The sequence below is a fragment of the Penicillium canescens genome (genome assembly GCF_028828765.1).
Source record: "Penicillium canescens strain IBT 15451 chromosome Unknown utg000005l_segment0_segment0, whole genome shotgun sequence".
Classification (NCBI taxonomy): Eukaryota; Fungi; Ascomycota; class Eurotiomycetes; order Eurotiales; family Aspergillaceae; genus Penicillium; species Penicillium canescens.
This window is the reverse complement of record NW_026703967.1, coordinates 1159046-1181861: the sequence shown is the minus strand read 5'-3', so window position 1 is coordinate 1181861 and position 22816 is coordinate 1159046. Positions and strand designations below refer to the sequence as shown.

The 22816-nt window shown below is 51.1% G+C and overlaps 9 protein-coding genes across 9 annotated transcripts; 8 read left to right on the top strand and 1 right to left on the bottom strand.

Moving 5' to 3' along the window:
- Positions 1-59: 59 nt before the first annotated feature.
- On the top strand, positions 60-1067 carry N7446_008036 (dihydrodipicolinate synthase family protein; the record flags this gene model as incomplete). The annotated part of the gene is made up of 1 exon (XM_058516781.1): positions 60-1067. One exon carries the CDS (start codon positions 60-62, stop codon positions 1065-1067), a length of 1008 nt encoding a protein of 335 aa, XP_058370427.1.
- Positions 1068-2483: 1416 nt separating this feature from the next.
- On the top strand, positions 2484-3796 carry N7446_008035 (NAD(P)-dependent alcohol dehydrogenase; the record flags this gene model as incomplete). The annotated part of the gene is made up of 5 exons (XM_058516780.1): positions 2484-2558; positions 2618-2645; positions 2698-2757; positions 2816-2857; positions 2919-3796. The coding sequence occupies 5 exons, from the start codon at positions 2484-2486 to the stop codon at positions 3794-3796; spliced, it is 1083 nt and encodes a 360-aa protein (XP_058370426.1).
- Positions 3797-4287: 491 nt separating this feature from the next.
- N7446_008034 (F-box/WD repeat-containing protein) lies at positions 4288-6959 on the top strand. The gene is made up of 3 exons (XM_058516779.1): positions 4288-5352; positions 5404-5746; positions 5799-6959. The coding sequence occupies exons 1-3, from the start codon at positions 4551-4553 to the stop codon at positions 6775-6777; spliced, it is 2124 nt and encodes a 707-aa protein (XP_058370425.1). The 5' UTR covers positions 4288-4550; the 3' UTR covers positions 6778-6959.
- Positions 6960-7328: 369 nt separating this feature from the next.
- eb1 (microtubule-binding protein BIM1) lies at positions 7329-8447 on the top strand (the record flags this gene model as incomplete). Its single annotated transcript, XM_058516778.1, has 6 exons — positions 7329-7342; positions 7415-7486; positions 7580-7614; positions 7710-7787; positions 7843-8330; positions 8385-8447. The coding sequence occupies 6 exons, from the start codon at positions 7329-7331 to the stop codon at positions 8445-8447; spliced, it is 750 nt and encodes a 249-aa protein (XP_058370424.1).
- A 1355-nt stretch (positions 8448-9802) lies between these two features.
- Positions 9803-11392, top strand: N7446_008032 (uncharacterized protein; the record flags this gene model as incomplete). Its single annotated transcript, XM_058516777.1, has 1 exon — positions 9803-11392. The coding sequence occupies one exon, from the start codon at positions 9803-9805 to the stop codon at positions 11390-11392; it is 1590 nt and encodes a 529-aa protein (XP_058370423.1).
- A 2002-nt stretch (positions 11393-13394) lies between these two features.
- Positions 13395-17138, top strand: pmcB (putative calcium-translocating P-type ATPase(PMCA-type); the record flags this gene model as incomplete). Its single annotated transcript, XM_058516776.1, has 5 exons — positions 13395-14078; positions 14138-14568; positions 14639-14784; positions 14852-16280; positions 16343-17138. 5 exons carry the CDS (start codon positions 13395-13397, stop codon positions 17136-17138), a joined length of 3486 nt encoding a protein of 1161 aa, XP_058370422.1.
- A 663-nt stretch (positions 17139-17801) lies between these two features.
- N7446_008030 (actin-related protein 2/3 complex subunit 5 family protein) lies at positions 17802-18501 on the top strand (the record flags this gene model as incomplete). The annotated part of the gene is made up of 2 exons (XM_058516775.1): positions 17802-18160; positions 18279-18501. 2 exons carry the CDS (start codon positions 17802-17804, stop codon positions 18499-18501), a joined length of 582 nt encoding a protein of 193 aa, XP_058370421.1.
- Positions 18502-18707: 206 nt separating this feature from the next.
- Positions 18708-19878, bottom strand: N7446_008029 (uncharacterized protein; the record flags this gene model as incomplete). The annotated part of the gene is made up of 2 exons (XM_058516774.1): positions 18708-19550; positions 19654-19878. The coding sequence occupies 2 exons, from the start codon at positions 19876-19878 to the stop codon at positions 18708-18710; spliced, it is 1068 nt and encodes a 355-aa protein (XP_058370420.1).
- A 524-nt stretch (positions 19879-20402) lies between these two features.
- N7446_008028 (putative dynactin Arp1 p62 subunit RO2) lies at positions 20403-22347 on the top strand (the record flags this gene model as incomplete). Its single annotated transcript, XM_058516773.1, has 2 exons — positions 20403-20788; positions 20847-22347. 2 exons carry the CDS (start codon positions 20403-20405, stop codon positions 22345-22347), a joined length of 1887 nt encoding a protein of 628 aa, XP_058370419.1.
- Between the last annotated feature and the right edge of the window lie 469 nt (positions 22348-22816).

Genomic DNA, 22816 nt, shown 5'->3' with positions numbered 1-22816 from the left:
TACCCCTCTCATCCAGGTAAGTTGTTTCTCAATCCAATCAACTCACAAAATCCAGAATCATGTCGCTCACCGCACTCCGACCCGGCGTCTATGCGCCCACAATGACTTTCTTCGATGCCCAGACCGAAGATCTCGATATTGCCTCTATCCGTCGACATGCCGTGCGCCTGGCCAAGGCCGGCCTCGTCGGCCTGGTGACAATGGGCTCAAACGGTGAGGCAGTGCACCTCACCCGCGAAGAGCGCATGACCGTCACCCGCGAGACCCGCTCCGCTCTCGATGAAGCCGGCTTCAAGAACGTGCCCGTCATCGCCGGTGCCAGTGAGAACAGCATCCGCGGCACCATCGATCTTTGCAAGGAAGTCGCTGCTTCTGGTGGCGAGTACGCCCTGATCGTGCCCCCCAGCTACTACCGCTACGCCGTCGGTAACGACGAGACACTGTACGAGTACTTCACAGCCGTCGCCGATGGCTCGCCCATTCCTCTTATCCTGTACAACTACCCCGGTGCCGTTGCTGGTATCGACATGGACTCCGACCTCATCATTCGCATCTCCCAACACCCCAACATTGTCGGCACTAAGTTCACTTGCGCCAACACGGGCAAGCTGACCCGTGTCGCAAGTGCCCTGGGCGCTATCACCCCCTCTTCCCCTCTGGCCCCGGCTCAGCGCACTGCTACTGTCTCCAAGCCCGACGCCAAGCATCCATACGTTGCCTTCGGTGGTATTGCCGACTTCAGTCTCCAGACTCTTGTCTCTGGGGGCTCTGCCATTCTCGCCGGTGGCGCTAATGTCCTTCCCCGTCTTTGTGTGCGCATCTTCACTCTCTGGTCTGAGGGTCGTCTCACTGAGGCTATTGAGGCTCAGCAGCAGCTCAGTGCTGCTGATTGGGTTCTTACCAAAGCTGCCATTCCTGGTACGAAGGGTGCTATTCAGTCTTACTACGGATACGGTGGTTTCCCCCGCCGACCTCTCGCTCGTCTCAGTGAAGAACAAACTAAGACTATTGCTAATAAGATTAAGCCTGCTATGGATGTGGAGTTGTCTTTGCCTGACGTCGCATAAAAGCTTGGCTGTACGAACCATGCGTACTAATATAAAATTCAAATTATAAGTTTTGATCAGTCTAGCTAAGTAGCTTAAACCTTCCATAATCATGGGCGATCTTTTATTCACCCAGTTCTGTGGTACTTGCCATCTAAAGCGGCGTACGTGGATATTATGCTTTTATACTTTAGGGCTAGTCATACCTTCCGTTTTGATATCGGCCTATACCACTCAATCGACTTTCTTATTCTTAAAGCATACACCACTATAACCTTTCGTGAAATACGATATCCTCGGAAACCTCTTTCCCTCTAAATATCATGAACGAACCACCAAAAGAGATCCACCCAACACGGCGATTTTCCTTCCGATATGAATGCCTCGAACGAGCCCTCGCCATTATGAGACAAATCCGAACGCCCAATTTCTCCCAAGAAGATCTTCTCGCCACAGAAGTCGATCTCAACAAGATAGACGAGGAGTTTGGCTTGGTGCCACCATGGAAAAAGAGAGGCCAAAGTAGGGCGAAAACAATGAAACGGTCTACTCGCTTCAAGGCTTTCGTGTAGAGACTACCCGGTACTTCATGGCACTATATACAATACTCGCCGATTCCATAGATCGTTCCCGCTTCATGGTGTGGGGGCTCGGGTTCAACACACCCGAAAGACCGAACCCATCATTACCTACGGGATGAAGTGAAAATGTTCAAAACTCATTCAAAGAAGCAGCATGAAAAACCCCCTGTTCTTATAACCAGATCCTGACCCTAGTAAGCCCAAGCCCTAACTCCAAGCCCTGCATACTTCTTATCACGATAAGCCCGGAAATCAATTTCTCCCTCTCCTCTCATTGGTGGAAAATATCCCAGTAGAAGTTGATACGAGAGCCCCAATGCGACAAAGTAGACCATGCATATACAACACTACGTAGGCAGGTCAAGTTTTGGTGACATGTATGCCCCCAAATTAGACTCCACAAGACAAACAAACCCCACGCTGCCCAGAAATCTGACCTTCTTCCAGCGCATTATCTTTCCACTCGGACGAGACATTCAATTCGTCTCGCTCTCTGATTCCCGGACCGTAGTTGCTAGTTCCGCCGGTGGAGTCGTTTCGCGGTATAATGTCCGAGCCTGTGGGGTAGTCGTACTGTACAGTATAGGTAGACTGCGGTATTGTGTCACCAGAGAGACTATATCCCGCATTGGTATTGGAATGGGAAGGTGCTTCGCGATCCGTGCTCGTTGCTTTTGGAATTTTCGTGGCGTTGATATACATATCCCCCTCCACCCCGCGCTGGTCTTTCTTTTTCTGTTTTTCTGTGTTCTCTCTCTTCCACTCTTCTCTTCGTATCTACTGCCTGCCATACCGTAGAGGTTCTTGCTGTTGCTATCTCAGAAGAATTCGATCAATTGCGCTTTTATCCTTCGCAATGCCTTACCCCGAGGAAGCTGAGGGTTTCCAGGTCGATGGACCTGCGAGCTTTACCCAGTTCCACAAGCGCTTCGTGGGTACTCTTTGTTTGCCATTTTCTAGGAACTGCGCTGACTTGGTTTTGGGGAATAGTTCAAGCTGAAGCCCTTTGGTGACTATGGTAAGTCGTGCTTCTTATCTCATTGCGATTGGCTGGTACTGACTGTGTATAGATGTCGATGTTAAGATCGAGGCTTGCGGTGTCTGTGGTAGTGACGTGCACACCATCAGCGGTATGAAAGGCGCAAGAATATAAGCATTAAGCAGGAACCAAGACTGACAATCTCACAGGAGGGTGGGGCGAGCAAATGTTCCCTCTCTGCGTCGGACACGGTAAGCATCCTTAAAAGAAAGCACCCACAGAACCAACCCCCTCATGCTAACACCAAACCAGAAATCATCGGACGAGCAGTCCGCGTTGGGCCCAAAGTAACCCTAATCAAAGAAGGCAGCCGCGTCGGTGTAGGCGCGCAGTCCTACTCCTGCGGCACATGCAAACAATGCAAGAACGACAACGAAACATACTGCCAAGTCCAAATGATGGACACCTACGGTTCGAAGTGGCCCGAGACAGGCATCATCAGCCAGGGCGGATACTCCTCGCACGTGCGCACACACGAGCACTGGGTCTTCCCCATCCCGGATGCACTGGAAAGCAACACCGTGGCGCCGATGCTGTGTGCCGGGTTGACAGCGTACTCGCCGCTTGTGCGTAATGGCGCTGGACCCGGGAAGAAGGTTGGCATTGTTGGACTCGGAGGTATTGGGCATTTTGGTATTATGTTTGCTAAGGCGTTGGGCGCGGAGACTTGGGCTATTTCGAGGTCTCGGGCTAAGGAGGCTGACGCTTTGAAGCTTGGGGCTGATGGGTATATTGCTACTGCCGAGGAGGGGTGGGAGAAGGAGCATCTTTGCTCTTTTGATTTGATTATCAATTGTGCTAATTCTTCCGAGGGCTTTGATTTGCCCCGATATTTGTCTATGATGGATGTTCATGGGCGCTGGATTAGTGTTGGGCTTCCTGAGGAGGAGGGACAGGTTATCAAGGCGCAGAACCTGATTTCGAATGGTGTGCTCATTGGTGCTAGTCACTTGGGTTCCCGTCGGGAGATGCTTGAGATGTTACAGCTAGCTGCGGAGAAGGGTCTTAAGGGTTGGGTTGAGGAGATTGCTATTGGGGAGGAGGGCCTGAAGGAGGCTATGTTGCGGATGAAGAAGGGTGATGTTCATTATCGCTTTACTCTTACGGGATATGAGAAGATGTTTGGTTAGGGGGTTGTATGTATAGAAGGGAGTTGGTGTTGAGGAGACATAGATCTTGAAATTGATATCTTTATGCAGTGCAACAAAGTAAATTATGCATAATCTCTTTGAACCAAGTTTAGCATTTCTTGTACCTTTGTTTATCGAGTCAAATTTAGCAGCCCTGGGGCGTGAAAAAAGGTCGCCACCAGGTGACAAAACAGAAGGTATTCGGTACATGGACCCGCGGTCAGATAACCGGGCGATCGAGGTAGAGGTACTCCGCAGTTCGGTTCCCCCATGTTTGCCCCCGAGACTCTAAAACTCTGATCCGTGGGGCGGGTTCCGTGGGAAGTACTGGGTACTTAGTTTGGCTAGAATTTAACCACGCACAGCTTGTACCAGGTACTCTCCAATACCTGGCCTTGGAACCAATTGCTCCTGCTCAATTCACCGCCCGACTCTCAGACCCGTTCGATCGGCTTTCTGGAATTCTTCCGCCCTTTTTATCTCCCCTTGCGCCGTCGTTTCTCTCTGTCTGTTTCTCTATTGCATTCATTCTCTTTTTTTTTCTCTTGGTTACTGGAGTTCACAAACGGTCGTTATACATATACTCGGGATCCTATAGATTTGCCTTTGAACTCCCCAAGACCATCATATCGACATATATTTTGATCTGTCTCAGCCCCTGTCATTCATTGTCCACCGCTATCGATTCGCGGCGTTCAGATTCACACCGCTTGCATACTATTTAGCCATTCGCATACGAAGCGCGCATTTCATTATGTCGCCACGAGAGAATAACTCCGCGGCCTCCACACGACGACGCCCCTCGTTGTCGTTTCGTCCTCGCCCTCGAACAGCAGCTCCCGCCCCGGTGTCAAAGGATTTTGGTTGGGATACCTGGCAAGAGCCATCCCTAGTGAAGGTGTGCCAGGATGGCGAAGCACCAGTGTTGGAAGAAATGGAGCCATTCCCAGATGCCGTGCCTCGGCGCCGCGGTGCCAAAAGCTTCTCGAGCTTGCGGCACCCGGTGGACGGCATCGTTGCTCTTGGGCGCCGGCTGTCAGTCAGCCTTCGCAACAAGTCTTCCAAGCAAAGTCTTGCTGTGATAGAAAATGTTCATGACGACCAGGATGGCCATGAACAGTGTGAGGATCGCCATTACGCTCATGTTACGGGTCGTACCGGGCACAAGCATCATATCGCCTCCGGCAGCTGGGATGCCCGGGTGGCACCGAACAATTGGCCTCGGGGGTATAGCATCAATCGTCGTCCTTCGTTGAACAGTGTGTCTGCTCTGCATGGCTTCTACGCCCCCATTGCTTCAATCCCAGCCCCCATTCCGGGTCGGGGGCAGGAACCTCCGATTCTGCCAAACAATCGGTTCGGGGGTGCGGCGGCCCGCGCCGCTGCCGCTGCGCAGAATGAACAAATGGAGGTTGCACGTATGGCCAAGGCTGAACGGGAGTCGAATAAGATTCTCGAAATGAGAATCCCTCAGGACTCGGAGAGTGGCATTGGTATCGATCTTCGCGATCGGTCAGAGGTGTCAAATGTTGATTTGCCGGGCATCCGGCGTCTTGGTAAGCGTCATTCACGAGTATGCTTGTAACTTCCCTGCTAACATATTTCAGACCCCATTGGCTTCCTCCCGGCTGAGATTTCAGCTCACATTCTCTCATATCTGGACCCTGACTCCCTTATGACCTGCGAGGCTGTGTCTCGTAGCTGGCTCCAGGCGTGCTCCTCGCCCGTGTGGAAGCGCGTTTTCCGTGGTGCATATGGCCGACGACCTACGAGTGATACGACCTCCAAGGTGAAGCAGTCTTCCGGGCTGGGCAAGTCAATTCCGAACCAAGACTGGAAGAAGATGTACTTGACCCGGCGCGCTCTTGATCAACGCTGGAAGGACGGCAAGGCTGCCGCCATTTACTTACAGGGCCACCAGGATAGCGTCTATTGCTCCCAATTTGACGAGTATGTTCCACCATTCATCATCTGACACAGTATCACGCTAACCCACCTCAAGGAAGAAAATTATTACAGGATCTCGTGATCGGACAATTCGCGTATGGGATGCTCACTATCCCTGGGCGTGCCAGAAGATCATTGGACCACCATCGCAGCGTGTTTATGGCCGCGGTCCAGTGAACAGTCCGACTTCCCAGGCTAATGGAACCTCCCCCTTCCTGACTATCACCCCACCATCCGTCCATCCTGATAATATCGACGAAGGCTCTGGTCCGGAGGAAGAGTCGGTGTACCACAGCGCATCAATTCTGTGTTTGCGTTTCGATGAGGAGATTATGGTGACTGGATCTTCGGACCATACCTGCATCGTGTGGGACATCAAGAACGACTACCGGCCTATCCACCGTCTTTCAGGTCACCACGCCGGTGTCCTGGATGTATGCTTCGACGACCGATACATCGTCTCATGCTCCAAGGACGCCACCATCTGCGTATGGGACCGTAAGACCGGCGAGCTGCTGAGACAGCTCGTTGGCCACCTCGGACCCGTGAACGCCGTTCAACTGCGCGGCGATCTTATCGTCTCAGCCAGTGGCGACGGCGTAGCCAAGATGTGGAACGTGATTTCAGGCCAATGCGTGAAAGAATTCGTCAGCAAAGACCGAGGCCTGGCGTGTGTCGAGTTCAGCGACGATGGCCGGACCATCTTGACTGGCGGAAATGACCGCATAATCTACCAATTCGACGCCAACACCGGCGATCTTGTCAACGAGCTCCGTGGCCACTCCGGCCTAATCCGGTCTTTGCACTTGGATAGCGCCAATAAGCGCATTGTTAGCGGCAGCTATGATATGAGTGTCAAGGTATTTGACCGTGACACTGGTAATCTGTCTATCAACTTCCCTGGCTGGACCACGAGCTGGATGTTGAGTGTGCAGTCTGATTATAGACGTATTGTTGCCACAAGTCAGGATGCCCGCACTGTTATTATGGACTTTGGATATGGTCTAGACGGGATCGACCTTTTGGAGGAGTGATCCATTTGCTTTCTTTTGCTGGTTTATATACTGTTCATCTAGCGCTCTTTGCTTTTCATACGTGGGTTTCTTTGGCATATATATTATTTGGGGAGTTAGACGAGACTATGCCACACGGCACGGAAACAGGAAGTTGTGAAATAGATTCTGTGTTTGTCTTCAGCATAAACATCACATTATCGCAAGAGTAGCGGCTTGGTAATTTGGGACATACATTAATTAATTTTGAGCTATTCACTCTGGAATGCAATATCGATAACCGATAGACATAGGTCGAGGTGATAAGATTATGCCAATGTATCAGGCGGTGGAACAAGCGGTGACTCGGATTAACTAATCCTCCCGTGATTCGCCGGCAAAAGCGGACTAGTGCCACTTGGATTGATCCGTGGATTTTAGCATCAAAACAAACCCTCTTGCTGTTTTCCATCAGAAGACTGTCGAAAATTCCAGTGTGGTATTCTATTCGCTCGAGCATTTTCTCGCTTAGCGCTCACCCCATACTCTTCATATCGCTTTAGCGTTTTCATTGATATCAATTTTACCCCACCATGGGTGAATCCAGGTTCGGCTTTTCTCCTATTCCCCCGCCTTCCAACTGATCGGCCCTTGCTTACGGTTGAATTTCGGTCTCTAGACAGGAATTGCTGGCATGGCTTAACAGCCTGCTGCAGCTGAACCTTACCAAGATTGAGCAGTGCGGAACTGGGTATGATTTGCCAAACCCCCTCTCCGTTGCCTGGGCTTGCCGACCTGCCCGTTGATATATATCAGACGTGCTAACGTGTCTCTGCCATGACAGTGCTGCGCTATGTCAGATCTTCGACTCTATCTTCAGTATGTAACAATTGTTTTGCAAGACAATCGATCGAGAGGCGGTCAGGCCACAGTGGTTGTATCACATTTACTGACTGGGCTTTTTCTTTGTTCAGTGGATGTTCCCATGTCGCGAGTCAAGTTCAACGTCAACACTGAATACGCCTACCTTCAGAACTTCAAAGTCCTCCAGAGTACGTACCGACATGTCCATCCACGGTCCCTATTTAACACGTCCCACTCGTGCAGATGTCTTCGCCCGCCATCAGGTCGACAAGCCCATCCCCGTCCAGTCCCTCACGAAGTGCCGCATGCAGGATAACCTAGAGTTCCTCCAGTGGGTGAAGAAATACTGGGACCAACACTATCCCGGTGGAGAATATGATTCCGTCGGCCGACGCAAGGCCTCCGGCGCGCCTGCCTCCGTTGGTGGCCCAGCTCCCACCTCCCGCGCCCCATCCTCACACAGCGCTCGTCGCGGCGTGACCCCAACGACTGGCGCCGCTCGTCCCCGCGTTGCCGGCGCTGCGACCGGAGCTGCGACCGCAGCCCTGCAGACAGAGATTGCGACACAGAAGGAGGCGATTGCCGGTCTGGAGAAGGAGCGCGACTTCTACTTTGCCAAGCTGCGCGATATTGAACTCCTGCTGCAGAGCGCCATTGAGGAGGACCCTGAACTGGAGAAGGAGGAGGACACTCTTGTTAAGCACATCCAGGGCATTCTGTACTCGACCGAGGTTCGTTCGCCTAGATCCCTCACGCCGGAACCCCCGCACTGACACTAGCCCTAGGACGGATTCGAGATCCCTGCTGAAGGGGAGGAGGTTGTGGCTGAGGACCTCGAGACTTTTTAAGCGAGTTCTCTCTGCCCCAAGAACCCGTTACTAAATACCCCTCTCACGTTGATTCTTGCGTTGTGCCAAATAAGATAAAACGTAGATATGGAATGCACCCACGTTTTCCGATGGTCTGATATCTTAAAATAGCTGGAGAATGGATCGGCAATACTCTAACATGGCACATTCCTTCCAGTCGAGCTTAAAGCTTAAATATATGCATTATCCAGACCTTGTTTAGCCAAGTAAGCAATACAGTACATAGTACATAGTACATAGTCGACCACTACCCAGTCACTACTGTCACTGTTTGTTTATACTGACTCCTTGCCTCTACTGTACACATGTAAGCAGATAATTAAACCTGCATGGCCCACTAAACCCTAACTGGCCTAGTCTGGGCCAGAACCTCATCGCTGCCCCCACCTGTCACTTTCTACTGGTTGATCGCCCGTACCTGCAGCCCCCGTTGGCTTTTCTGTTCTCTCTTTCTCTTTGACAAGAACAATTGACCTGAACCTGGGGGTGCTCTACAGTAGAGGAGAGAGTAGAGGACAGAAGCATTGAAACAAGAGCAACAGGAACAAAAGTGGAACCCTATCTGATCTGTTCAAGCTGTCGACACTAATTCGGGTCGGGTAAGGGATTGTTTGGTTCGGTCTGGGTCCTCATTTCCGCCGTTTTCTGTCTTCCTTTCCTCTTCCATTTTGCTTATTGTTTCCCCCTTTCAGTGTGAACACGGTGTGTGTTCCCTCGTCGGGACCTTTCAATTCTTCTCTCTGCTTTGCACTATGGACTAGGAGGCTGGGTTCTCTTGTTTCTTCGTCACTCCTTTACTCTCCAGGTGTGTGGTGGACACTGTATCCGTTGGTCAGCCCACATTGAATCTATGCTAACGTGTCTTAGTGCGCTGAGTCCTTCATTCGTTTGATTACCTAGTCGACTTCTCTTCGATTAGTCGTACCTACCGACCTTGGAGTCGCCGTCCATCGTTTCGCTGTCTGCTCTGTGTTGTCGTTGTTTGTGCTGCGCGCCATTTTGAGCCCTATCTCGTCTCGAGTATCCGTCGCATATTCATGCTCATTCTTTGGTCGCATCGTTGGCTACACCTTGCCGACTTCCACTCTTTCATATCCTCTCGACTCGGTCATTCTTTTCCGGTCTGAGATCATCCACTCAATTCGATCTTTTGTTTACCTGTGCACGCCAGACCGTGCTTTTCTTTCGTGTCAACCTTGATATCACGTTTTTTTATTCTTCCCGCACGTGTGGAAACTCAACCTCTGTGAGGATCTACGGGACTTTTCGCCCCCCACTGTTTGATATCTTACCTTCGCGTCAACAATTGTCTATATTTGTGAGGGATCGACAAGATGCATCACAGTCATTTCCGCCACTCTCGCATTGAGAGGCTCATGAGCGCCAGGCACCACCTACAGGCCGAACTCACCGACGATGCCATTGACATCGGCTTACTTGAAGACCATTCTCCGTCAGCGACTCCCAATCTCCCTGCTACAGATGTCATTACGGATGAGACTTGCGATCCGTCGAAGAATGCCACGTGCCTTGAGCGTGAGTTGAATGGATCTGATAGATCACCTCAGAAACGGGATGAGACGACACCTACTGCTACGACTGTTGTTGAGACTGTCTTGCAAGTAGTCGACACTAGCTCGCATACTCTCTGGCAGTCGACTGGGGCTGCTTTTCCGATGACATTTTCAGATCCATCAGTTGGCACTTTTACCATACCACCATCTGATAGTGCGACTGCAACCGCGACTGCCTCTGTCTCTATCTCTGCGGAACTGTCAATGCCCACGTTACCTCCACTTGTGTCTGCCACTCAGTCGGCTACATCACTGCTTAGCGAACCCTCATTAAGCAGCATTACGAATTCGACTCAATCTACTACGAGTCGTGCTCCCTCGTCATCAAGAATTGTATCGGCCATCAGCTCTCCGGCGACCTCGACTCCTCTTGCTGCTCCTTCAACCGTGTCGTCTTCTAGTTTCAACTCACCGTATGGGTACTACTGGTCACAATCGGAAACAGATTGGGCCTCGTCGACCTCGAAAAGCTCAACCGCAACCTATACATCCTCCTCGACAAGCTCCTATGGAAGCTCTGAAGAGACCAGCACTGAAACAGGTAGCGGTTCCACACCAACGGCTAGTGAAACGACCGCCGTAGGAACTGGTTCATCGAGTGACGCCGCTACACCCAAAATTGTTGGTGGGGTAGTCGGATCGATCGCTGGTCTCGCTCTGCTTTTGTTCCTCCTTGTCTACTTCCTTCGTCGCCGAGGACTACTCCGTGGTAAAATGGGGGCTCATGCTCCTCTCTCGGACGACGCAGCAATTGGAACTGTAGCTGGAGCTGGAACAAGAGAAATCGCCGAACGTCGGTCGAGCAACGACCCCCTTTTCACTGCATCATACTTTGCCCCCGCTTTCATGAAACGCTGGCGTCAGTCAACTCAAACAGTGCGTACCGAAAGTACCATCGACTCAAATTCCAGCGAACGCGGCTTCCAAAAGATATCCGGGCGAAAACTTCCCCCCGTTCTCACACATGGCGGTGATGGATTCGGCGGCGGCCTAGATGGAGACTCCCCCACAGTCCCAGGTTTCCCCCCTACTTCTCCAGGTCCAGGACCAACTGGCTCTCCCGCCTTCCATGCTCCGCCCCCTGCCTCGCCATATGGTATGCCCCTCGACTCAAAATACACCCGTGAGATCGAAGAGCACCAGCCACCTGTCCCGCCTTCCCCCGTGCACCTCCCCATCTCCAACACGGTGCCTGTTGCCACTCCCATCACAGTGACGCCAGCTCATCCTGTGGCCCAGCCCCAGAGTGCCATTCCCATCGTCCCGCAGCGACCAGATGGGTTGGGCCGCAGCTTGCCGAGCTTCGACGGGAGTCGAAGCAGTCGATTCACGGAGGGCATCGACATGTGATGCCCTAGCATGGGCTATGTGAAATGACGGATATGATGTGCTGGTGGCTTGGCACTACCCATATATGGATACGACTGGTTTCTTGAGCGTTCGAGTGAGCACGGGGTCGTCTTTTCTTGTTTATTTTTCTTGTTTGAGTCAGTGTATTTTGCCCCCAGCTTCGCTTTTTGGTCACTTTCTTGAGCGAACTCCCTCTGTCTTTGAGTGTTTCTTGTTTTATATTTCTCACTTATTGATACCCCCCTTCTCTTTTCTCTCATCTCTGACTCCCTTTTCCCTTGAAAAGTAAGGCATTTCTTCCTAATCCCTTCTCACTTCCCCTTTTTTATACGTCACTTTGCACATGTCATTTTGAGATTGGGCCTGTTTATATTATTTGCCCGTGTCGAGGTCTGAATCATATTTCAGCCGGGCTAATCAATGTAATGTTTGGATCAGCTATTCTCACTGATGGTAGCCTAAACTGGGGCTGTGACTCCAGACGTAAAAGTCAGCCTGTTCGAGGATATACGCTGTATATGTATTGCCTCCTAGGTGAAACTAGGGCTTACTGCAGGTGGATAGGGTACCTGATGACCCCTGGTCAGCCTCCTTGAGCCATACAGTAGATCACCGCGCCACATCTATAATGCACCGCCACACCATTCGCCACAGATGGCAAACTGCTCCCAAGCCGTCTAAGCCTCCTTTCCTTCCCTTTCCTCGAATCAGAAACTCCCTCAGTGAAAACTCCAATCCTTGTTCTGCCAATTCCCCTGACGGAACATGATATCGCGTGCCCATGACACACGGCTTGACACGGCTTAGGCGCTCAAGTGGACATCCCCATCGCAACGACACTTCGGCAGATCACGCCTCATGACGCAAAAAGACTCATCTCGCCTGATTAGACTCAACAAAAAGTCAACTGCCAATTCAATATACCTCTGATGGGGGGATATTGACTGCTATGCAACCTCATTGGATCAACCCATGGAGGCGCAGTCGAGCGGTCTCCCGGCGCCAAATCGCGTCATGCCCTCGCATTGGACGCACTCGGCTTGGCGTATCGCTATCCATGTTTGATTTTGACGATTTGGTCATTTTAGCTATAGCTGTCATGCATCACCCAGTTACAGAAAGAAAGGTCCGGCGCGTAGATTCCTCAGCTGTTTCCTGTTTCTGGGGATGCCTATCGTTTTGTCGTATGATACTTCGCCTTCATTACTGTATGTACACATTGTACTTGGTCCACATACCTGGGCAGCGTAGCGCTGGTCTTGGAAGGGGGCTGTGTTGTGATCAGTGCCACCTCGATTATTCTCTCTTTAAGGGAGGTATAATTTACTTTCCGCTTTCTTTTCTCTTGGGTATCATATTTCGCGCTACTTGGCATTGTTCATAGTCAGCGCTTCTTGCCGAACTGCTTGGACTTTGACCATATCGTGTCTCGGCATCTCTGGGCACACTACACAGCCACCATCATCCAACTGGAGGGAAATCACTTGAGATAATAAGAACTCTTCCCCCGCGGCATTCGACATTTGATACAATCCTGAGACGAATATTAAGGCTTTCTTTTGGAAAGCTCGCTCTAAATTTGCAGAGTGCTCTGCCTCACCATGTCATCCTCTAACGATGACACACCCCGTCAGGACTCACTGTTAAGTCCTGTTATAGTAACGGATTTTTCAAATCCGAGCAGAGAGGTTGGTCTTCCAAATCAACCCTATATACAATACATATACATACCCTCCCAGAACCAAATCGACTAACTATCTGCGCTTTTTCTTGTTTTCTTTCTATACAGCGCTCTCTCTCTGCTACCTCTTCTTCCTGGTCTAGTCCCACAGATCTAGATCACAGTCCAACATCTCCAGTCTCGCCAACCATGGCCTGGAACCAACTTGATCCAGCAAGGCTGATGGTACATCAGACCTCGCATCATCATCATCCATCCAATTCTATAGATGGCGACACATTACGGCCGCGGTCGGACTCATTCGCTTCATCAACCGATACGATGGTCCGCTCGCGTGCCAATTCAGATGTCCACCCTGACCACGCAGTCAACGTCGTCTATGACGACGTCTCATTGTCTGATGCTTTGAATCCAGACCCGAGGAATGAGAGTGACTTCCAAGTGGAGGATAATCGGTTTGCCTTCTCGCCCGGTCAGCTAAATAAAATGCAGAATCCAAAGTCCCTTGCTGCTTTCCATGCTCTTGGTGGTTTGCAGGGATTGGAACGTGGTCTGCGCACTGATCTTGATGCTGGCTTGTCTATCGATGAAGCTTGTCTTGAGGGGGCCGTCGACTTCGACGAGGTTGCTCCTTCTACGCATATTAAGTCGGCTGCCAAATCAATACCCAAGACTGAGGTTCCTCCTCCCGCTCCGGTTTCATCAGGTGCCGGCTCGCCATTCGAGGATCGTATTCGTGTCTTCAGTCAAAACAGGTTGCCTGCTCGGAAGTCGACGGGTTTCTTCAAATTGTTCTGGATTGCTTATAATGATAAGATTATTATATTGTTGACTATCGCCGCCATTGTCTCATTATCCCTCGGGATATACGAGACCGTCGACGGAGGCACAGGCGTCGACTGGGTGGAAGGAGTAGCCATCTGCGTGGCAATCCTCATTGTCACAATTGTCACTGCAGCCAATGACTGGCAAAAGGAAAGACAATTCGCCAAACTCAACCAACGGGTTAGTACTACGCAGCCCTTCATCCGAAAAGCAAATTCCAAACTAACACATATCCCCAGAACAACGACCGCGAAGTAAAAGTTATCCGCTCCGGCAAATCAACAATGGTCTCCATATATGACATCCTAGTCGGTGATGTCCTCCACCTGGAACCCGGCGACGCAATCCCTGCCGACGGCGTCCTGGTAACAGGCCACGGCGTGAAATGCGACGAATCCTCCGCTACCGGCGAATCAGATGCAATGAAGAAAACACCCGGCCATGAAGTCTGGCAGCAGATAGTCGATGGGAGAGCTACCAAAAAACTGGATCCGTTCCTTATTTCCGGTAGTAAGGTGCTGGAGGGTGTTGGCACTTACTTGGTTACTAGTGTTGGGCCGTACTCTACTTATGGGCGGATTTTACTTTCATTGCAGACTCCTAATGACCCTACGCCGCTTCAGGTTAAGCTTGGGAAGCTGGCGGATTGGATTGGGTATCTTGGTACTGCGTGAGTTTTGGTCCTTTTCTTTGTTTATGAATTTGAGGCTTGGGGGGTATGGATTACTGATTGTTTATAGGGCTGCCGGTGTTTTGTTCTTTGTTCTTTTCTTCCGGTTTGTTGCTGATTTGCCTAATCATCCGGAGAAGAATGGAGCTATGAAGGGCAAGGAGTTCGTTGATATCCTTATTGTTGCTGTTACTGTCATTGTTGTTGCTATCCCGGGTAAGTTGTTATATCTCACCTGGCACTGTTGATTATAGGGCTTTACTAATCTGTCTTGCTTCTATAGAGGGTCTTCCATTGGCAGTGACATTGGCTTTGGCCTTTGCTACAACTCGAATGGTTAAGGAGAACAACCTTGTTCGTGTGCTTCGAGCTTGCGAGACAATGGGAAATGCTACTGTCATCTGCTCCGACAAGACAGGCACACTTACCCAGAACAAGATGACAGTAGTTGCTGGAACTTGGGGCTCGGATCAGAGCTTCAGCCAGTCAACTGATGGTGACGAGGAAGAGCTAAACTCGACGACCACGTCTGAGATCTCTCAGCAACTCTCAGCCCCCGTCCGAGACTTGATCATCAAGAGTATTGCTTTGAACTCCACTGCCTTCGAGCAGGAAAAGGAAGGGGGTAAAGAATTCGTCGGTAGCAAGACCGAAGTCGCAATGCTCCAGCTAGCCCGTGATTACATGGGCATGGATCTTGTCTCGGAGCGTGGCTCTGCTGAAATCGTACAATTGATTCCCTTCGACTCTTCCAGGAAGTGTATGGGTGTCGTGTACCGTGTTCCTGGTTTGGGATACCGTCTCCTCGTTAAGGGAGCATCCGAATTGATGGTCCGCGTTTGCACTGCCCAAATCGCAAACATCGATTCCTCTAAAGAGAGAATTGATGTTGAGCAGCTTTCCGACCAACAAAACCAGCATATTCTGGAACTCATCGATAACTATGCTCACAAATCTCTTCGGACGATTGGTATGGTTTATAAGGACTTCGCTAGCTGGCCTCCCGCAGAGGCTAAGAGCCCTGAGGACCCTTCCTCCGCCAATTTCGAAGACGTCTTCCATGGCATGACCTGGGTCGGCGTCGTGGGTATTCAAGACCCTCTACGCCCCGAGGTCCCTGCAGCCATTCGCAAATGCCACTCTGCAGGTGTGCAAGTCAAGATGGTGACGGGAGACAACGTCGCCACGGCCACAGCCATCGCATCTTCCTGTGGAATCAAAACAGAAGATGGACTTGTGATGGAAGGACCCAAGTTCCGACAATTGACAGACGCGGAGATGGACGAAGTCATCCCCCGTCTGCAAGTTCTGGCACGGTCATCCCCGGAAGACAAGCGTATCTTAGTCGAACGACTCAAAGTGCTTGGCGAGACTGTCGCTGTTACTGGCGATGGTACCAATGACGGACCAGCTTTGCGAACTGCAGATGTCGGTTTCTCCATGGGTATTGCTGGTACTGAGGTCGCTAAGGAAGCGAGTTCGATCATCCTTCTCGATGATAACTTCCGGTCTATTGTTACGGCTATTTCTTGGGGCCGGGCTGTCAACGATGCTGTTGCCAAGTTTTTGCAGTTCCAGATTACGGTTAACATCACTGCTGTGGTGCTCACTTTCGTTTCGTCTGTCTACAGCAGTGATAACACTAGTGTTTTGAGTGCTGTGCAGTTGCTCTGGGTGAACCTGATCATGGATACGTTCGCTGCCTTAGCTCTGTGAGATCCCCTTCATCCATATATCTCAATCACAATTTCTTACTAACATATCAAAAATCCAGAGCAACAGATGCCCCCACAGAAAAGATCCTCGACCGCAAACCCGTCCCAAAACACGCTTCCCTCTTCACCCTCACTATGTGGAAGATGATCCTCGGCCAAGCTGTCTACCAACTGGCTGTGACATTCATGCTTTATTTCGCCGGCGACAAACTCCTCAACGCCCACCTCAGCTCAGACCCTAACCACCCGGAACTCCGCGAAAAGGAACTCGCAACAGTGGTATTCAACACTTTTGTGTGGATGCAGATCTTCAACGAATTCAACAACCGCCGCCTGGACAACAAATTCAATATCTTCGAAGGCATGTTGCGCAACTATTGGTTCCTGGGAATCAACGCCATCATGGTCGGCGGTCAGGTCATGATCGTCTACGTTGGTGGTCAGGCTTTCGGCGTTACCCGCTTGAGTGGCATTCTCTGGGGGGTGTGTATCATCTGCTCTATTGCTTGTCTGCCTTGGGCGGTTGTCCTGCGCGTTATCCCTGACTACCATTTCGGAATTGTCTTCAATGCCGTTGTTAGTGGTATGACTTTTGTCCTGCGGCCTCTTTCTAAGGGTTGCAAGGTCCTTGGTCGGGGTATCAAGGCTTTCTTCCGGCCTGTGAAACGCCTTACTCGTCGTGCCTTCAGACGGAAGTCGGAAACTGAAGATGTATTGGATCCTCAGTCATCTGAGTCTTCGGATCTTGAACAGGCTTCTGCTCGGTTTGAATTGAGCGAGCAGAAGTCCCCTGAGCGTCCTGTTACGCCCCCTGCTATTGCTGTTCCGCCTATTACGATTACTGCCTCTCCTTGATTGACATTTAGCGTTGGTGTTGTTGGCGTTTTTTGTTTACTTGCTCTTATTTGTCATGCTCTATCTGTATATAAGGTTAACTGATTGACTACTTAGAAGCGTGTATAGACACTACACTATGCACAGGGACTTTCTAGGACCTCAAAATATAGCAATATAGTGAGATTTATAGTACCGTCTCAACAAAATATGAAAATTGACTCGATTTGGCAAGACAACACCTTAATGTCTCTATAATTCCCATAATAAGAAATGATATCCAGCCAGGCAGCTGGATTGAGGTCGGTTCTAGTTGTATTGCTGCCTCAGGCCACAAGATACCCGTCAACCAAGTGTCCAGCTCCATCTCCCGACCCCCCAATTGACTGACTGTTCATTGCTCTCTCGACCTACCCCAGAATCTACTTGTGACCGGTTGAATTGGAACTCCCCTCCGTGCTCTCTCGAAAATACTCTCTCTATCTCCATTCGATCCCATCCCACCAGACACTCCCACGTCACTAACCTCCCCGCTCCCCACCGCACCGCCATACCAAACAGAGCACTCTCCACAAACAGCTCTCCCCCGGACATCCCTCAGCAAACGACCTCAACAGGCAAAGCCATAACAACGCTCTCCAAAAATCAATTCTTGTCTACGTCCACTTCCACCAAACCGCGATCATGTCCCAACTCAACTACCGCACCATCAACATCGACGCTCTTGACCCGGAGTCCTCAACCAACTTCCCCATGGACTCCCTCCTCCCCGCGACCCTCCCCCAACCCGAGTCCGCCAGTGACGCCGCCAACGTTGCGACCCAGGTGCGCCAGCTGCTGCGCGGCGGTGACCCTGAGGGCGCGCTCCGGACCGTTCTCGATACGGCGCCGTTGGGCGGCGATGACCGCGCTAAGGAGGTGCACCTTGCTACTGTTATCGATGTTCTGCAGGGGATTCGTCAGGGCGAGATGACTCGTATCTTGGAGGGTGCGTGCAGCGGGGATGGAGGCGCTGAGCGTGCTGATTGTTTGATGAAGTACCTGTACGTGGATCGTTATTGCAATTACCCCGTGGAGAGATACCCCTGGGCAGTTTGTCTAGAGGGGGTATTCTTGTGTCATGGGTGAGTGAGTGAGTGCTAATTTTTGTTCTGGTTATAGGTACAAGGGTATGTCCTCGTCTGCTCCTGGTAGTGGTGCCCAGTCCCCTCGGAAGAACGTTTCACCTCAGGACACTGGGTTCTCGCAGATCCAAGCTCGTAACTTGGGTGAAGGTGGTGGTGGTCAGCAGATGAGTGTTTTGCTTAGCTGGCATGAGAAATTGGTCGAGTTGGCTGGTACTGGGTCGATTGTTCGGGTCATGACGGACCGCAGGACGGTTTGAGAGAGAACAGCATTTGATGGAGGTTTTTTATGATTTACTGTTTCTGTTCTTGTCTTCCTGATAGAGGGTTGGTTTGCATTCCACACATCTCTGTGGATGATATCCCTCCAGTGTCGCTTTAAGCGTAGTTTTACATTGATATATTGTGACAATATGTTGAGCTTTTCCGCTTCCGTTTTGATCGTCTATTTCTCAATACGGTTGCTTCATGGCCTGTCGAACTCCCCACCACCCAGGATATCCTTGAGGTTAACATCACCACTGCCGCGCTGCAATGGCTGCGCCTGGTTCTTACCCTCCTTCCACCCGATCATATAGATCAGTCGGAACGTAGCAGGGATACCAGGGGCATCATCTTCCATATGCAAAGAGCGATAGATAGCCTCATTAGCCAACAAAACATCCCGCGAAAGCGGTGCCGAGTCCCGATTCATAATCGCATTACTTTCACCCATGGCCTGCAAGTCCTGCATCAGAGCAAAGGTATCAGGGAACTCAACAACAATATCCTCAACATCAACAGTAAGCATCTTAAACCCAGCCCGGTTCAACAAGCTCCCAACATCCTTGACATCAGCCAGCGGCGACACATGCGGACTGACACCACCGCGTCGCTCCATATCAGCCAACTGCAACGATCCGCGCAGCTCGTACAAGGTATCACCACCAAACATAGCAGCGATGAACGGCGCATCGGGCTTCAGTATTGTGTTCACCTGCTCCAGCAGAGCAGGCAGGTCATTAATCCAATGAATGGACAGCGACGACAGCACGGCGTCGAAGCTGTTCGGCTCGTACGGCAGCGTCTCAAGGTCCGGGATTATATCCCGCTGGATTTCGATCTCCTTGTTGAATGGTAGATCCTCGTCGCGGTGTAGCAGGGCCCGCGATGTCTCCACGCAGGTCAGTTTCGAGATTTTGTCTGCTAGTGGCGGGGAAACCGTTCCTTCCGGCGTGGTTATGTCGAGGTTGGGGGTTGTGAGAGCTTTGGCGATGTTGCAGCTGTTCGCGCCTAGGTCGAGAACGTGTGGGAAATTGCGCTTGATATCCTATTTGTGGAACATGAAGCTCTTGTCAGTGGGTGTGATCTTTTTCTTTTCGGCCTTGCGAGCGCGCGCTCTTCTCTGCCCTGCTTGCGGTAGGTTTGCTCACCAGTAATCGCTCGCATAACCGCATTGCCACTTCATCTTTCAGGTAGTCGACTTTTCGGCTTTCCTCGACATTCCGGGCTGCGCGATCTTTCTGGAGATGCTTGGTTTTCCGGTTGAAGACTTCCAGCATGGGATTGCCGGGTGTCTGGCTCGCATATGTGCGGAGAGAGATTGTCGGGGCGATACAACGCCTTGAAAGGCTGGACCGAAATGTATAGGATAGCATTGTAGGGGTAATGAGTATTGCGATCTGTGGTGTTGTGAGGGCTCTAGGCCATTATGCGTTGCGGAGGGAGATGCGAGGTCGAGCTTAAATTTTGTTCTGACGTCGATTGTTGATGCGGCACCTCCGCTCTCTCTCCGCGGACCGTCGACTCTCTGGCAATTGGTGTTTGGTGTTTTCTCCGATCGCGAATTCCTTCATTGTTGCATTGTACATACTTTGCATAGTACCTTGAGTGCGATTCGTTCTATTGCGACCGCTGCTGTGGTGAGTCCTGGCGCGCCAACATCTTCCTTACCTCCCTGGTCTCTAACATCGCGCAATAGGTTTAGCTTAGACAACTAAGCTATCCTATCTACGAGACGGAGAGATCTCTCAGCTGCTCGAGCTTTGTATCCCGGTCCCTCTACCATCGTTCACCCCTATCCCGCTATCGACCCCGCGGATTCGAAGCATGATTTGACCGACGTGCGCGCCTGAACAGCAATCACATATCATTTTGCTCGCCACTATCGCTACACATCAATATGTCACGCCCATTCCCTTACACCTACATATCTTGTCCCTGCGCCGACACCCCGGTTCCCGACCCAGCTAGGAAGCGAAGATCGAGGGAGTCGCCGCAGAAATCACCACAGAAACCACCACCTGAGCGGGCGAACCCCTCAGAGAAAGACAGGAAAGAACCTACAAATAATGAACAACACGAAGAGGATGAGGAGGAAGAGCAGACCTTTGACCCTCGCTCTCCGCGGTCCAATTTCTCACTGTACCCGCCTGAACAGCTTCTCTACTGTGAGGAGTGCCACCAGATCAAGTGTCCTCGATGTATTACAGAGGAGATCGTGAGCTGGTTCTGTCCAAGCTGCTTGTTTGAAACGCCCAGTAGCATGGTGCGGAGTGATGGCAATCGGTATGTACTACAGAAAGCACCCTCCCATGCGAGTATTTACTAACGCGCATGGCTCCAGGTGTGGTCGAAACTGCTTCAATTGTCCTGTCTGTACGGCCCCATTGGCTGTCAGTACAATTGAAAATGCCACTGGAAATGGAGCCCAACAGGGTCCGTGGGTGCTATCCTGCGGGTATTGTCTTTGGACAACACTAGATATCGGTATCAAGTTCGACAAGCCGACAAACATCCGCAGCCAGCTGCAGAAAATGACCGACTCTACTGCTCAACCTACGCTTGATAGGTCGAGACAAGCTTCTCGCACCTTTGGAGATCTGAAATCCCCACTTTCCACCTTTGCCTCTATCGATGAACAATCGGCTGCACGCGAGCAAGAAGGAGAGCAATCTGCACCTCAAGAACCAGAAGCACCTCCCATGGGTACTGATGCCCGATTTGCAGCCTTGAAATCCTTCTACCGTGCTCAAATCGCCGAAACATCAGCCTCGCCCAACGACCCTCTCAGCACAGACTTTGGGTTCTCTTCACCTGGTGCCCTTAACCGGCTGATGTCTCTTTATGCGTCATCTTCACGTCTAAGCGGTCTCTATGGCGGAAGTAAGAAACCCAAATCCAAGCCACCAGTCATGCGCGAGGCCATAACAGCAAGCGAGGGCCTCCAGCTCGCCCCAGAAAACGGAGACGAAGATCTAATCAAACGAATCACTTCCCCAAGCTGCGGCTGGGATGGGATGGCATCAATAGCGCAGCGCGCAGCCCAATCCCCAGATGCCCGCTTCACAGATGATCTCCTCCCCCTCCCCGTCCTCCTCCGCACCAAGCGAGCCAAGCGCTGCAAGTCCTGCAAACACATCCTCGTCAAACCAGAGACAAAACCACAGTCCACTCGCTTCCGCATCCGCCTCATCGCTCTAAGCTACATCCCCCTCCCAACCCTCCGCCCCCTGGCTCTCTCAACATCCTCCACCCTCCCAGCCATAGCCCCAACCCCAGACCTCAACTCCCTCCCACCCCTCCGCCCCGTGCATGTGCTTCTCACTCTGAAAAACCACATGTTCGACCCCGTACGCATAACCCTCGCCACGCCCCCGGTCACACCAGGCAACGTCGCAACAAAAGTCACCGTCCTCTCGCCCCAATTCGAGATCGGCGCCAACAGCGACGTCTGGGACGAGGCGTTACAAGGTGCCTCAGCCCCGCTGAAGGGTGACGCCACTACGGCCGGTATGCGCGGCGTACCTGAGGCAGGCAAGGTATGGGATAAGGGTCGGAATTGGACGACGGTTGTGTTGGAAGTTGTGCCTGGTACTTTGCCTGGTAGTAGTGCTGAAGGTGGGGATGGGAATGGAGAGGGTGATGAGGGTGTTTTGGCTGTTGCAGGTCAGAAGGCTGATGAGGATGTTTTGGAGATTCCGGTGTTTGTGAGGATGGATTGGGATGCTGATGCGCAGCTTGAGCAGGGGAATATTGGGAAGGGTTCTAAGCCTGATGACAAGGTTACTAGGGAATTGGCTTATTGGATGGTGCTTGGTGTAGGTAGGATTCAGCCTTCGTTGTAGATAGATCAATGTGTTTGGAGGATTGGGATGTGGATAGTTTTGTTTGCGTTTTATACTTCCATACCCTGAGTTTATTTCGTTTTTTGAGATATATATATTCGCTTTTTGACTGAAATAAGCATTGGCAGTATGAACAGTATGAGCCACGTAGATATATATACATGCGAGAAAATGTATGGCATGTAGCTCAGATATATAACCCCAAACCTAAGTTGATACATCCTCCATCAGGTGCTCGTTCTACAGGTATTTAGATCTGGCTGAGATAAATCTGCTACATCTAGGAAACACAGTGAAGGTTGAATTGTTGAATTGGAATATCGATCACATATCCGATCCCATCCTCATTAAAGAGAAACATAGCCCAGAAAGACCTCAGCTCCATCACCTCGCCCAGAAAACCAGGAAACAGAGGGACAAACACCAGAAAAACCTGGGGAGGACCAACCAAAACCAGCGAGTTATGAAA

Coding starts and splice junctions, on each gene's coding strand:
- N7446_008034 (XM_058516779.1), top strand. CDS start 4,551: ATGTCGCCACGAGAGAATAACTCCGCGGCCTCCACACGACGACGCCCC. Junction 5,353..5,403: donor GCCGGGCATCCGGCGTCTTG/GTAAGCGTCATT, acceptor AACATATTTCAG/ACCCCATTGGCTTCCTCCCG. Junction 5,747..5,798: donor TATTGCTCCCAATTTGACGA/GTATGTTCCACC, acceptor ACCCACCTCAAG/GAAGAAAATTATTACAGGAT.